The sequence below is a fragment of the Oncorhynchus mykiss genome, chromosome 28 (assembly GCF_013265735.2).
Source record: "Oncorhynchus mykiss isolate Arlee chromosome 28, USDA_OmykA_1.1, whole genome shotgun sequence".
Lineage (NCBI taxonomy): Eukaryota > Metazoa > Chordata > Actinopteri > Salmoniformes > Salmonidae > Oncorhynchus > Oncorhynchus mykiss.
The window spans coordinates 615,135-631,113 of record NC_048592.1 but is presented as its reverse complement, the minus strand read 5'-3'; the positions used below and the strand labels follow the sequence as shown (position 1 = coordinate 631,113).

The window sequence follows — 15,979 nt, the reverse complement described above, 5'->3', positions numbered from 1 at the left end:
GACAAATGAAAAGCTTCTGTACAATTCACGATCTGAGCGTGAATTTCCTGAATTAGTGTTGACACCTTCATAAAAAAAAATTCTTGGATGCACTCATTTCAATATCCCAAACAAGGACTCATTCAGTAAGGGACAGAGTCAAAATTTAGATAAGCCAGAGTTGCACCTGCTTTCACTTGAATCATTAATTTACGCCAATAGCGGGAAAATGTTTGTCAAGCGCCAGTTCTTCCCTTCTACTCCATCTATACCTGTGTGTGTGTGTGTGTGTGCGTCAGATCTCTGCTAGTCCAGCCATACCTTTCATTCTTAGCTCTGAACACCAGTCGACACTTCTCCAGCAAGTACTTCTCAACTACCGCCCTGCAAGGGAGACACACAGATCAATCAATTCAAAATCGATACCAACAACTGATAGAAGTGTGGTTTGTGCACAAATGTTTGATTTATGTACTTATGTCTGATTTTTAAAATAAAGCCAAATGAGTGTACTGCGAACAAAAAAGAAAGGTTATGACAGCAGTCATGTTTGAGAGACAGGCTCCCTTCACTGTGAGTGACACTGGCAGCTAGGAACTACATACAGTGGGGCAAAAAAATATTTAGTCAGCCACCAATTGTGCAAGTTCTCCCACTTAAAAAGATGAGAGAGGCCTGTAATTTTCATCATAGGTACACTTCAAATATGACAGATAAAATGAGAAAAACATCCAGAAAATCACATTGTAGGATTTTTAATGAATTTATTTGCAAAATATGGTGGGAAATAAGTATTTGGTCACCTACAAACAAGCAAGATTTCTGGCTCTCACAGACCTATAACTTCTTCTTTAAGAAGCTCCTCTGTCCTCCACTCGTTACCTGTATTAATGGCACCTGTTTGAACTTGTTATTAGTATAAAAGACACTTGTCCACAATCTCAAACAGTCACACTCCAAACTCCACTATGGCCAAGACCAAGGAGCTGTCAAAGGACACCAGAAACAAAATTGTAGACCTGCACCAGGCTGAGAAGACTGAATCTGCAATAGGTAAGCAGCTTGGTTTGAAGAAATCAACTGCAGTGCCAGACGTGTCCCCCTGCTTAAGCCAGTACATGTCCAGGCCCGTCTGAAGTTTGCTAGAGAGCATTTGGATGATCCAGAAGAAGATTGGGAGAATGTCATATGGTCAGATGAAACCAAAATATAACTTTTTGGTAAAAACTCAACTGGTCGTGTTTGGAGGACAAAGAATGCTGAGTTGCATCCAAAGAACACCATACCTACTGTGAAGCATGGGGGTGGAAACATCATGCTTTGGGGCTGTTTTTCTGCAAAGGGACCAGGACGACGGATCCGTGTAAAGGAAAGAATGAATGGGGCCATGTATCGTGAGATTTTGAGTGAAAACCTCCTTCCATCAGAAAGGGCATTGAAGATAAAACGTGGCTGGGTCTTTCAGCATGACAATGATCCCAAACACACCGCCCGGGCAACGAAGGAGTGGCTTCGTAAGAAGCATTTCAAGGTCCTGGAGTGGCCTAGCCAGTCTCCAGATCTCAACCCCATAGAAAATCTTTGGAGAGAGTTGAAAGTCCGTGTTGCCCAGCAACAGCCCCAAAACATCACTGCTCTAGAGGAGATCTGCATGGAGGAATGGGCCAAAATACCAGCAACAGTGTGTGAAAACCTTGTGAAGACTTACAGAAAACATTTGACCTCTGTCATTGCCAACAAAGAGTATATAACAAAGTATTGAGATAAACTTTTGTTATTGACCAAATACTTATTTTCCTCCATAATTTGCAAATAAATTCATTAAAAATCCTACAATGTGATTTTCTGGATTTTTTTTCTCATTTTGTCTGTCATAGTTGAAGTGTACCTATGATGAAAATTACAGGCCTCTCTCATCTTTTGAAGTGGGAGAACTTGCACAATTGGTGGCTGACTAAATACTTTTTTGCCCCACTGTAAATAAACCAATTAAATTTTACCCAGAAACTCACTGATGAAAATGTGGTTGCCATTCAGTGAGAAAATATAGCCTGGTCCCAGATCTGTTTGTGCACTTGCTATAAGACGTTGGCAAGAAAGCAGAAACAAACAGGCACCCAGGCAAGCCTAAAAAAAATGAACCATCGCACTGATTTAAAAGTGAACGGTATCTTGTTTCTGTGATGATACAGCCATCATGCAGCGACAGGTGTTGCTATGGTATGAAATATGTCATGCAATACATGATAACACAAACACACTGCCTCACCCTCTCACCACCCCACTCTTTAGATAGTTGACCCGGATGAACTTCCCAAAGCGGCTGGAGTTATTGTTCTGTGCCGTCTTCGCGTTGCCAAATGCCTATTTAAAAACAGAGCGAAAGGAGATATTATTTACAGTTACAAAAACTGATGAGGTACTGTAAACACTACAAATACAGTGCCTTCAGAAAGTATTCATACCCCTCAACTTATTCCACATTTTCCTGTGTTACAGCCTGAATTCAAAATGGATGAAATATATTTTCTCATCCATCTACACACAATACCCCATAATGACAAAGTGAAAACATGTTTAGAAATTTTGGCAAATTGATTTAAAATGAAATACAGAAATATCTAATTCACACCCCTGAGTCAATACATGTCAGAATCACCTTTGCCAGTGATTACAGCTGTGAGTCTCTGGGTAAATCCAAGAGCTTTGCACACCTGGATTGTACAATAGTTGCACATTCTTTTTTAAATTCATCAAGTTAGTTGTTTATCATTGATAGAAAGCCATTTTCAAGTCTTGCTATATATTTTCAAGCCAATTTAAGTGAGAACTGTAACCAGGCCACTCAGGAATACATATCGTTTTGGTAAGCAACATATCGTTTTGGGAAGGGTCACTCTGACAGAGCTCCAGAGTTCCTCTCTGGAGATGGGAGAACCTTCCAGGAGGACAACCATCTCTGCAGCACTCCACCAATCAGGCCTTTATGGTAGAGTGGCCAGACGGAAGACACACCTCAGAAAGAAAAGGACATGACAGTCCACTTGGAGTTTGCCAAAAGGCACATGAAGGACTTTCAGACCATGAGAAACAAGATTCTCTGGTCAGATGAAACCAAGATTGAAATATTCACCCTCCCTATGGTGAAGCATGGTGGTGGCAGCATCATTCTGTGGGGATGTTTTTCAGCGGCAGAAACTGGGAGACTAGTCAGGATTGAGGGAAAGATGAATGGCGCAAAGTACTGAAAGATCCTTGATGAAAACCTGCTCCAGAGCGCTCGGGACCTCAGACTGGGGCAAAGGTTCACCTTCCCACAGGACAACGACCCTAAAGCACACAGCCAAGACAACGCAGGAGTGGCTTCGGGACAAGTCTCTGAATGTCCTTGAGTGGCCCAGCCAGAGGCCGGACTTGAACCAGATGGAACATCTCTTGAGATACCTGAAAATTGCTGTGCAGCAACGCTCCCCCATCCAGCCTGACAGAGCTTGAGAAGATCTGCAGACAAGTGGAGAAACTCGCCAAATACAGCTGTGCAAAGCTTGTAGCGTCATACCCAAAAAGACGCAAGGCTGCAATCGCTGCCAAAGATGCTTCAACAAAGTACTGAGTAAAGAGTCTGAATGCAATATGTTGATTTTTTATCAAATGTGCAAAAATTCTAAAAAGCTGTTTTTGCTTTGTCAGTATTGGTATTGTGATGTCATTATGGGGTATTGTGATGTCATTATGGGGTATTGTGTGTCTATTGATGAGGAAAACAATATATTTAATCAATTTTAGAATAAGGCTGTAATGGAACAAAATGTGGAAAAAGTAAAAGGGGTCTGAATACTTTCCGAATGCACTGTATACATATATTTGGCCTTGTGTTTTAGGTTATTGTCCTGCTGAAAGGTGAATTTGTCTCCCAGCGTCTGTTGGAAAGCAGACTGAAGCAGGTTTTCCAGCTCTACTCCTTGCCGGTTACAAGCATACCCATAACATGATGCAGCCACCACCATGCTTGAAAATATGAAGAGTGGTACTCAGTGATGTGCTGTGTATGCTCCAAACATAAAGTTTTGTATTCACGATATAGGTTATTTCTTTGCCAATATGTTTTGGAATATTTGTATTCTGTACAGGCTTCCTTCTTATCACTCTGCCACTTAGGTTAGTATTGTGGAGTAGCTACAATGTTGTTTATCCATCCTCAATTCTCATATCACAGCCATTAAACTCTAACTGTTTTAAAGTCACCATTGGCCTCTGTGAAATCCCTGAGCAGTTTCCTTCCACTTAAGAAGGACACCAGTATTGTTGTAGTGATTTGGTGTATTGATACAGTATTAATTACACTTTGAATGGTGTAACTTCACCATGCTCAAAGGGATATTCAGTGTCTGCTTTTTGTTGTTGTTTACCAATCTACCAATAGGTGTCCTTCTTTGCGAGGCATTGGAAAATCTCCCTCATCTTTGTGGTTGAATCTGCTTGAAATTCACTTCTCAACCGATGGACCTTACAGAGAATTCTATGTGGGGTACAGAAATGCTGTAGTCATTAAAAAAAATCATGTGAAACACTATTGTTGCACACAGATTGAGTCCATGCAACCTATTACGTGACTTGTTAAGCAAATGTTTACTTCTAAACTGATTTAGGCTTGCCATAACAAAAGGGTTGAGTATATATTGACTTAAGACATTTCAGCTTTTCATTTCAAATAACATTTCCATAATTCCACTTTGACATTATGGGGTATTGTGTGTAGGCCAAAGAAACAAAAAGCGCAATTTAATAAATGTTATATTCAGGCTGTAACACAACAATATGTGGGAAAAGACAAGGGGTGTCAATACTTTCTGACGGCACTGTAAATGCTTCACCATTTACAAAAAGTGAAATTAGCTGAAGAAGATATCATAGAACCAAACGTATAAGATCTCCTAAGCCTGAGTTTACCACATACGGAACTCTGCTATTCAACCAGAAGACTTCTTCATATTCCGTATATATCGAACGGCGGCTTCTGGTAAGAGTTGAGGGGGAGGGGTGTGTTTCCCTATAAACAATTCCTGTTGTACCAAAATTGAAAACAAAATGTCCACTTTGACATTGTGGTGTATTGTGTGTAGGCCAGTGACACACAATCATCATTTTATACATGTTAAAAGGCTGTAACAACAAAATGTTGAAAAAGTCAAGGGGTGTGAATACTTTCTGAAGGCACTGTACTGTATGTGTTGCTGTGAGACATTAACTAAATCTGTTTGACGAGCGGATACTGTATGTTTAAAAAGGTCCAATGCAGCATTTTTTATTATCTCAATATCAAATCATTTCTGGGTAACAATTACCTGGGAGCGGTTTGAGTGGGGAGGTGAAAAGGGAAAATTTGCTGTTATCGGCAGAGAGGTTTAGAACTGGTCTATTAACTTTTTACCGCATGGTTAGATCACCATGAAAGGCCAACACCGACACCGTGATGGTTTTCAGAAGGATGTTGTGATTATGACACCATGTCAATTATGAAAACAGTCCTTCTCAGATTACCACGTTAGTCAGAGAGAGTCATAAGCACAGTCACAATCAGAGTCCTGATTGATAAGATGATTTTGTATGCGATTTGTAGGAAATACGCACCAGTTACTGAGAATAAAACTGGATTTTCAGGACTTTTTGTTTCCATTCAAAATCCTATTTTCACTATACCTTAATCCCAAAGCCTAAAATAGAAGTTGAACAAATTCAGGATTTTAAAAATAATAATAAAAATAAAAAAAATCCTGACTTTCCACATTCTTTCTTGTTTTCATACCTTGTCAGGACGTTCTGGTCCTGATAATGTAGGAAAACACGCACGCACGCACACGCACACACACACGCACACACACCTCCAAAAGTATTGGGACAGTGAACATGTTGTTGTTGTTTTGGCTCTGTCGTCCAGCACTTTGGATTTGAAATTATACATATTGGGTGAACCATTTAGAAATTACAGCACTTTTTGTACATAGTCCCCCCCCCCCCTTATTTTAGGGGACCAAAAGCAATAGAAATCAAATGGTAAATTATGTATTGTGTCATTCTGGAGAAACTATTTTTTGTAAATAAAAATAGAATGAATTGTGAATAATGATGAGTGAGACAGTTATAAAATGCTAACCTCCCCTGTTATTGTAATGGTGAGAGGTTAACATGTCTTGGGGGTATGATATTTGTGCATCTAACTTTCTCATCATTATTTATGATTCCTTCAGGACTATCCGTAATCATTGTAGTGACTCAGACGGCATCCTTAGCCATTCTCAGAGCATTTTCAGACCAGCTGGCTGGTGTGTTTACGGACATATTCAATCTCTCCCTATCCCAGTCTGTTGTCCCCCACATGCTTCAAGATGGCCACCATTGTTCCTGTACTCAAGATGGCAAAGGTAACTGAACTAAATGACTATTGCCCTTTAGCACTCATGTCGGTCATCATGAAGAGCTTTGAGAGACTAGACAAGGATCACACCTTATCTGTCACCCTAGACCCACTTCAATTTGCGTACCACCCCAATAGGTCCACAGACGATGCAATCACCATCACACTGCACAATCCCATCTGGACAAGAGGAATACCTATGTAAGAATGCTGTTCATTGACTACAGCTCAGCATTCAACACCATAGTACCCTCCAAGCTCATCATCAAGCTGGAGGCCCTGGGCCTCAACCCGCCCTGTGCAATTGTGTCCTGGATTTCCTGACGGGCCACCCCAGGTGGTGAAGGTAGGAAACAACATCTCCACTTCGCTGATCCTCAACACTGGGGACCCGCAATGGTGTGTGCTCAGCCCCCTCCTGTACTCCCTGTTCACCCATGACTGCGTGGCCATGCACGCCTCCAACTCAATCATCAAGTTTGCAGATGACACGACAGTAGTAGGCTTGATTACCAACAATGACGAGTCAGCCTATAGGGAGGAGGTGAGGGCTCCGAGTGTGGTGTCAGGAAAACAACCTCTCATTCAACGACAACAAATGAGATTATGGATGCACCGATATGACATTTTTGGCCGATACTGATATCCAATATTTTCCAATAAAAACGATGCCGACAACAATATAAAAAAAAATTTGCAGCCTTTTAAACATTCTAGTACACTTAAATAGTTGAACCCACACACACACTGACCAAAAAGTTGTTGGCATTTACCTATGTCCCAATTACCAGTAAAACATAATCAAAACCTATTTCTTTCACTGTGCTGTTTCATTGTTAATTTGTTCAGTCTCAACCAGGATTTCATCATTTGTCAAGCAGTGAAGTTTCAGCTCTGTCTGTCCGTGGCGCCTCTTCCTCGGTGCGCACTGTCACTGTGTCCATTTCCATCTTGTCCAGCTGTGTCTAACATTCCACGTAAACCCTGTTTCTTGTCTGCATCGAAGTAGCGGTCCTTGTACCTAGCATCGAGCATAGTGGTGACACAGTAGAGGCTCAGTGAGAATGCCACCGAATCACTTGTTCACAGCCTCTAGTAGAGTACTTTTCTAAGTTATGCCAACACAGACCGTCGGGTTGTTGAGCAGGTGTTTCAATACCATGACAGGGTATCACGTCTGCTGCAGACACAGTTGAGCTTACTTCTCAAGTCAGTTGTTTGAATGGCCCTAGGAGTGTTCATGTTTCCAAGCTACAAACATATTCTCAAATTCCATTGAAATGGCAGCAGTGGTATGGGAGCAAGCCCATTCTTGAGCATGCAACACGGCTTTCCTCAGTACGAAATCCTCGTTGACCCTATGTGCTGTCAGACACAGCATGCTCATGGGGCTGACATCGTTGATCCTAAATGTCAGTCGTGAAGCAAATAGCAGTCACGCCCATAGATGTGCACTTCAACAATACTGTAACTCCGGTAGGGTAACATCAAAAATAGCGCTTACTTGGGAGTCTGTACTGGTGCTCGCCAGTCGGCGAAAGCCAACATCATCCATGACAGAGAACGGTTGATTGTCAAGGGCATGAATTCCATTATCTTGGGAGTTAATGGATTTCGCCTTTTGAGTTGCTACGCTGAAATTCTTGCTCTTTCAAATGACTGCTCGACTTGTTGAATGCTCGATCCACACAGCAGACATTGTGGGCTATGTTAGGAGTGCTGTATTGCACGTGTAGTGCTATATTTTTAGTGGCGTCATTACGTCATTTACCTACATTATATAGGTATGCACCTCAGCTTTCGGTTTTGCACATAGGCATTAAACTAGACATCGGGCTGATGAAGATGTTGGCATTTTTAGCTAATATCGTTCGATTCCGATATGCTTACCGATATATCGTGCATCCCTAAAGGAGGTGATCGTGGACTTCAGGAAACAGCAGAGGGAGCACCCCCCCCACATCGACGAGTGGACAAGGTGAAAAGTTCCTCAGCGTACACATCACGGACAAACTGAAATGGTCCACCCACACAGACAGTGTGGCAAAGAAGGCTCAGGAGGCTGAAGAAACTTGGCTTGTCACCTAAAACCCTCAAACCTTTACCGATGCACAAGTGAGAGCATCCTGTCGGGCTGTACGGCAACTACGCAGCCCATAACTGCAGGGCTCTCCAGAGGGTGGTGCGGTCGGCACAAAGCATCACTGGGGGCAAACTACCTGCCCTCCAGGACACTTACAGCACCCGATGTCACAGGAAGGCCAAAAAGATAAAAGACAACAACCACCCGAGCCACTGCCTTTTCACCCCGCTACCATCCAGAAGGCAAGGTCAGTATAGGTGCATCAAAGCTGGGACTGAGAGACTGAAACACAGCTTCTATCTCAAGGCCAGACTGGTAAACAGCCATCACTAACACAGAGAGGCTGCTGCCTACGTACATACAGACTTGAAATCATTGCCCACTTTAATAAATGGATCACTAGTGACTTTAATAATGGCACTTTAATAAAAATTTCACATATCTTGCATTGCTCATGTAACGGATGTGAAACGGCTAGCTAGTTAGTGGTTCTGCGCGCTAAATAGCGTTTCAATCGGTGACGTCACTTGCTCTGAGACCTTGAAGTAGTGGATCGGACGGTCTAAAGTTATACTGTTACACTCATCTCATATGTATATACTGTATTTTATACCATCTTGCCTATGCCGCTCGGTCATTGCTCGTCTATATATTTATATATATTCTTATTCAGTTCCTTTACTTAGATTTGTGTGTATTTAGGTAGTTGTTATGGGATTGTTAGATTACTTGTTAAGATATTGCTGCACTGTCGGAACTGGAAGCACAAGCATTTCGCTACACTCGTAATAACATCTGCTAACCATGTATGTGACCAATAACATTTGATTTTGATTTGATCCACGTGTTTAGAAACAATATATTCTTATTTACAATAAAAGCGCACCAAAATGACAATACATTATTTACTTTTAATTTCTATTAGGCACAAAATAATCTGAAACATCCATACAAACAGCAAATGCATCCAACAAGTTTGTAGATTCACAAGATTAATGTGTGGAGAATTTTCTTTGTTTGGGGACCTAAACCCCTCCCACAGCTGTTTGGCTCTGGTTAATAGATGCATTCAGATAACACATGTTACAGTTGTGTGAAGACATCAGGGTCGTGTTAAGTAGGCTAACACCGTAGCAAAACATTTACTAACAGCAAAATGAAAATGACCATCTTTTTCCTCAAACAATATATATTCAACAGATGACAGAAAATGACCCTCTAACTGGACATGTTTAGGTAGTTACCTCTGTTTCAAAAAATATTTTCACAATTTTGGGCCCACTGAACATGACCCAGACTCCACCCCTACAGGAGAACAGTATTTGGGTTGAGGTGGTGGTGTTGTATTGTAGGATTCCAATGAGGGCTACAGTACAGTAGGGGATCCTGTCTTGACGGGTCAGGGCTGTGCCTTCACAGGCCTCTCTCTATACAGCCTCCGTACACACAGTATTACTTTGAACACCCTGATCCTATCTCTCCCCCCAATCTGTCTGTGTTTCACATTTTTCCAATTTCTCTTTTCCCCCCTCTTCCCATGTCCTCTGTCTCACTCTTGTTCTCTTTCTACCCCTCTCTCTCTCCTTTCCCTCCGAATCTGACTCTTCGATATCTCGCTCCCTCCCCCTCGAACAGCCAAGTGTGCCAGTAAAACTGACTGCTAGCCTGAGGAATGTTCCTCCCTCCTCTCCACAGTGAAGTAAACACCATGAGTTATCATCCTCTTTCAAACACAGCTTTTACTTTCCAACAAGAAATAAGTCTTGGCTTGTTCTGGTTTCTCCACTCCTCTTTCCCCCTCTCTCGGTCTCTCCACCTCTCCTCTCACTCTGTCTCCTCTAGCCAACGCCCCAACACAGCCTCCATAATACACTCTCCCCTATGGAGCTGTAGGGCCTGAACAGAGCAGCAACCAACCCCTCCCTCACACAATAACCAGCCAATCAGCTACTCTCTGATTGGCATGTGAGGGACAGAGGAATTCCCCATAGAAGTTTGAGTCATTACGAGGGGAAAAAAAGGAAAATTAAGAAGTAGACCCTAAACATAGGGACCTAGAAATAGTCAACAGCTCTTGGTCTTGTGTGTTTATTAAAAATAGTACCAAAGAACAATACACAGAGGAAAAAGTTCCAGCTCTAAATGATCACTGCCTGAGGGTTTGCTGTAGGCCAACTCTGGAAAGACAAGTTTATAGTGTAGGCCTATGTTTCCTAACCATGTGAAGTGACTGTAGTTTTGGGCATGCTCTCAGATAGAGGGAAGTGGGGCCTAGGTCCCTGCAATCATAGCATTAACTCTCATAATGGGGAGTCCATCAGGACACCAGAGATTTGTCCAAAACACTGTAGATAATCTGGGCCTGTTTTAATAAAATCTCTCAGAGTAGGAGTGCTAGCCTGACGACTCACACTAAATGATTCCGCTGCTCTGTTGTTCGCTACATACTTTAATCTGAGACTGCCATCATTGAAGTTGTTTGTGGTGATGAGGGGCCTTTTACAAAACAAAGTAATCATCGATGGGTTCATCTCTAACCAATCACAGTATCAAAGTCTATTACGAACTTTCAAACTGCCGCTATACCTACTTGTGTTCTGGCTCTGGCCAAATCAGACGGCCCCGAATGTGTTTGCATTTGGTGAAGGGTCGGGGAGGTAACTCAGATCCAGGCTCATTGCGGATAAGAAACTAACGTCCGTGAGCGTGCCGTAGCATTTGGCCGGAGCAAGAAGCCTGGGTAGCCAGGCAATAGGAGTGCTGGTCTAGGATCAGTTTAGCCTTTTAGATCATAATGAATAAGATTGGAGGGGGACTCAGAGTAAATCACATTACTTCCAAAATACTATAGTTTACTACATAGCCTAAAAATACAAATGTATCACTCATATGTCTCCCGCTCCTAAAAGGTAGGCCATAGCTCAAGATAAAGTGCAAGTCTCTCCAACTCTGCCCTCTTCAAACTAAGTCAAGCCTATTGGCTGATTATAGCCAAGTAATACTGATAGCTTAATATAAATGCACCATGGGAGAATCTCGTAGTTTAACCTATGCTATTTCTTATGTTATTTTGATATTGCCTATAGGGCGCAAAATTGCTGGGACCATGGCTGTCAAGTGAGCTGCGTCACATATGCCTAAAATAACATTGAGGGACTTGGGCTTGGGACCAGTTATTGCGGTAGTGGGTGGGAGTCGGACAGAAAGTCAAAGGGTGCAGTATGAAAAGCTACGGGTGCAGGAGGGATGAAGAAATCAGTCCCATGCAGACCTTGTTGCTTATTAGTGCCAACTGCAGAGGCACACCTCAACAAGGCACACCTGTTAATTGAAATGCATTCCAGGTGACTACCTCATGAAGGTGGTTGAGAGAATGCCAAGAGTATGCAAAGCTGTCATCAAGGCAAAGGGTGTCTACTTTGAAGAATATTTTGATTATTTTACTTTGAAGAATCTTTGATTCGGGAACAGACTATCTTGGGAAGAGGTGGGAGTGTGGGGCACAGCGCTACTTTGTGCCTTATGTAAGTCGTTACTAATGACAGTACTGCACTTATACAGTAATAACAGAACAGTGGTCTAAGCCATCCATCTACACACAATACCTCATAATGACAAAGTGAAAAAATGTTTGCAAATTTATTGAACATGAAATACAGAAATATCTAATTTATATAAGTATCCACACCCCTGAGTCAATACATTGTAGAAGCACCTTTGGCAGTGATTACAGCTGTGAGTTTAAGAGCTTTCCACATCTGAATTGTGCAACATTTACCTGTTATTCAAGCTCTGTCAAATTGGTTGTTGATCATTGCTAGACAACCATTTTCAGTTTTGACTTAAATTGGCTTGAAAATCTAACTCGGCCACTCAGGAACATTCACTGTCTTCTTGGTAAGCAACTCCAGTGTATATTTGGCCTTGTGTTTTAGGTTATGGTTCTGCTGAAAGGTGAATTCATCTCCCAGTGTCTGGTGGAAAGCAGGTATTCCTCTAGGATTGTTCCTGTGCTTAGCTCCATTTCGTTTCTTTGTTATCCTGACAAACTCCCCTGTCCTTAACGATTACAAGCGTACCAATAAGATGATGCAGCCACCCCTATGCTTGAAAATATGGCGATGTACTCAGTAATGTGTTGTATTGAATTTTCCCCAAAATTGACACTTTGTATTCAGATAAAAAGTGAATTGCTTTGACCATTTTTTTGCAATTTTACTTTAGTGCCTTATGCAAACAGGATGCATGTTTTGGAATATTTTTTCTTTTTTTTCTTCCTTCTTTTCACTCTGTCAATTCGGTTCGTTTTGTGGAGTAACTACAATGTTGTTGATCCATCCTAAATTCGATCACAGCCATTAAACTCTAACTGTTTAAAGTCACCATTGGCTTCATGGTGAAATCCCTGAGCTGTTTCCTTCCTCGCCGGCAACGGAGTAAGAAAGGATGCCTGTATATTTGTAGTGACTGGGTGTATTGATACACCATCCAAAGTGTAATTAATAACTTCACCATGGCCAAAGGGATATGGGAATGTCAGCTTTTTATTTGATTTTTTACCCATCTACCAATAGGTGCCCTTCTTTGCAAGGCAATGGAAAACCTCCCTAGTCTTTGTGGTTGAATCTGTGTATGAAATTCACTGCAAGACTGACGGACCTTACAGATAATTATATGTGTGGGGTACAGAGATGAGGTAGTCTTTCAAAAATCATGTTAAAAACTTTGCACGCAAACTTGCTTGTTTGTAGGTGACCAAATACTTATTTTCCACCATAATTTGCAAATAAATTCATAAAAAATCTTAGTGTGATTTTCTGGATTTTTTTCCCTCATTTTGTCTGTCATAGTTGAAGTGTACGTATGATGAAAATTACAGGCCTCTCTAATCTTTTTAAGTGGGAGAACTTGCACAATTGGTGGCTGACTAAATACGTTTTTGCCCCACTGTATGTGACTTGTTCAAGACATTTTTACACTTTAGAATTGCCATAACAAAGGGGTTGAATACTTATTGACTCAAGACATTTCAGCTTTTCATTTAGAATTAATAAAAATACATCTCTAAAAAATATTCTACTTCGACATTATGGGGTATTGTGTGTAGGCCAGTGACACAAAATCTCAATTTAATCCATAAAAAAAAAATCAGGCTGTAACAACAGAAATTAAAAAAGTTAAGGGGTGTGATAGTTTCTGAAGGCACTGTAATAGAGTCAAGATCAAGTCAACAAGATATTTGTATCTAAAAGAAACAATGCTAAAGTAGTGTGTAGGTTAGTAAAGAAGCAGGACTATAAATGAGAATGGCACCGGCACAACAATTATATGGAAAACTACACACAGATTTCTACTGAAAGAGAACCAATGGCTCTCATTAAGCTTTTTGTCATAATTTTGTACAACTTCCGGCACACATTAACTGTGAACACAGGCTGTATGTTACAGTTTCAGACAGTGGTCTACGGGCTATTGTGGCTAGTTGAGCATAATGTAGGCCTATCAACAAAACCAATGGACCAAATGCCATAACCTCACTGGGCAAAAACTGGTTGAATCAATGTTGTTTTCACATCATTTCAACCCCAAAATGCAATGTGATGACGTTGAATCAAAGTGGAAAACCCATTAGATTAGAAAAAAGTTAGCATAAGGGAATTTCATATTTTTTTTCCACCCATCTTCTAACCAAAATCCAATAACATGGTGAAACTTTGTAAATTTCACGTTAGTTGACAACTCAAAACAAATGTAAATCAAAACTAGACGTTGAACTGACGTCTGTGTCGTGGGACATTTTCACATGGCTATAACTGTTGACTTCTATGATATCGCCTACAATAGCCAATATGTGGTGTTCAATGTAGGCCAACATTCCATGAGACTTTATCAAAACATTATGCTTGGCATTAACCATTTTAGGAATGATGTTTAACTTGTCACAATTGGCCAAAAAGGTGACTGAAAGTGGCATTATATTGTGCTATGATGCAAGAAACCGCTATAAATGAAGTGTTATCATTATTATTACCTTTAAGAGAATCATACAGAAATGTGTGCTACCCTCTGCCCATTGGCTTATTTGCATTTTCAAGCCTGTCTCAAAATAGGACACTTTCCCTTTAAGACAAAAAAGCTCACCTGACTTGCTTTTCAAAGACAGTTAGACATGTACAAGTTTTGTGCTCTTGTAGGAAACAATCACTCCCCCATTGCTGAGCAAAATTAGCTATAACTGGGCTAGTCACTCACAAGCTAGGAAAGAATATCGACATATGTGCACACGCGGCTCTGTTCTGTGATCTCAAATGTCCATATAGGCTACTCTACAACTGCTCATGCATGCCTGTGAAATAGAACAAGGCTACTCCGACGCACTCTTCAACCTACAACAAAATAACCATATATCCACTGTAGATGGTGTACATTTTAGTGAAGTTCAATCTCGTGCATCTCTGATTGGGCTTGCAATTCTTCTGCACGGGACTGCTCCAGGAGCTTTGTGGTTGCACATGTACGTAGCTTAGAGGGAACACTGGCCGGAGCATAACTGAGACAGAGTGACTAGCTGGCTGACTGGCTGTTACAGAAGAAATCACTGTCGTTTTCTGTGGTAAAGAGACAAGTGGTATTCATTTCACTGAAAAGGTGTTCCCCCATCAAACCTGACTGAGCACTATTCACTCAGCAGCTGGAATGCAGCTCTGGCAGAACTGTTTTGCTCACTAGCCCTGAAAACTGAATAGGAAACAAACCGGAGAGACAACAGCTGTTTGTCGGGTTACTCATTGCTACTCATCCAGTTGTAAATAGCAGTGATAAACAAACAGAGGAACAACAATGTCTTATTCAATGAAACATGAAATATTGTTTGTGATGTGGTTGCAGTGGGTAGGTTGGAGGTCACACTTCCAGGCGCAAACAGTAAGCTCTGTGTGTGTGTGTGTGTGTATTTTCTACTCACGTACATAGTTTCCTGTCTGCCCTAGAGTGCCTCGTTTATTGCATAATGAGCTGAGTTCTCATCTGAAGACTGTTCACACAAAGAGAAACTCAAACTACTGCAGCTCTGACCGGGATCTCGCCTCTGCATACAAGTCTAGCTCAGTAACACTTCTCACTTTATTATGAAGTCTTCTTATGCTTTATTAACATTAATAGTACTGATGTGACAAATAGACAACTGCCTTCTTATTTTTAAATCGTTTTTTACGTTAAAACAATAAGAATAAAATCACAAAATTCCACCTCAATTCACAATGCAGTATAATGGTCTTATTATGTACGGTATGTATTAGAGGTCGACCGATTAAATCGGAATGACCATTTAATTAGGGCCGATTTCAAGTTTTCATAACAATCGGTAATCTGCATTTTTGGACACAGATTATGGCCGATTACATTGCACTCCACGAGGAGACTGCGTGGCAGGCTGACTACCTGTTATGCGAGTGCAGCAAGGAGCCACGGTAAGGTGCTAGCTAGCATTAAATTTATCTTAT

The 15,979-nt window shown here is 41.2% G+C and overlaps 1 protein-coding gene across 8 annotated transcripts in view; it reads right to left on the bottom strand.

Moving 5' to 3' along the window:
• Window positions 1–15,979, bottom strand: part of LOC110508307 (unconventional myosin-IXb) — a 77,127-nt gene that overhangs the window by 49,330 nt on the left and 11,818 nt on the right. For all 8 annotated transcript variants that reach the window (XM_036965936.1, XM_036965933.1, XM_036965940.1 and 5 more), the window contains exons 3-4: window positions 2,249–2,343; window positions 301–363 (exon numbers count right to left, since the gene is read on the bottom strand). In XM_036965936.1, coding sequence (XP_036821831.1) covers window positions 301–363; window positions 2,249–2,343 — 158 coding nt within the window. The remainder of the gene's footprint in view (window positions 1–300; window positions 364–2,248; window positions 2,344–15,979) is intronic.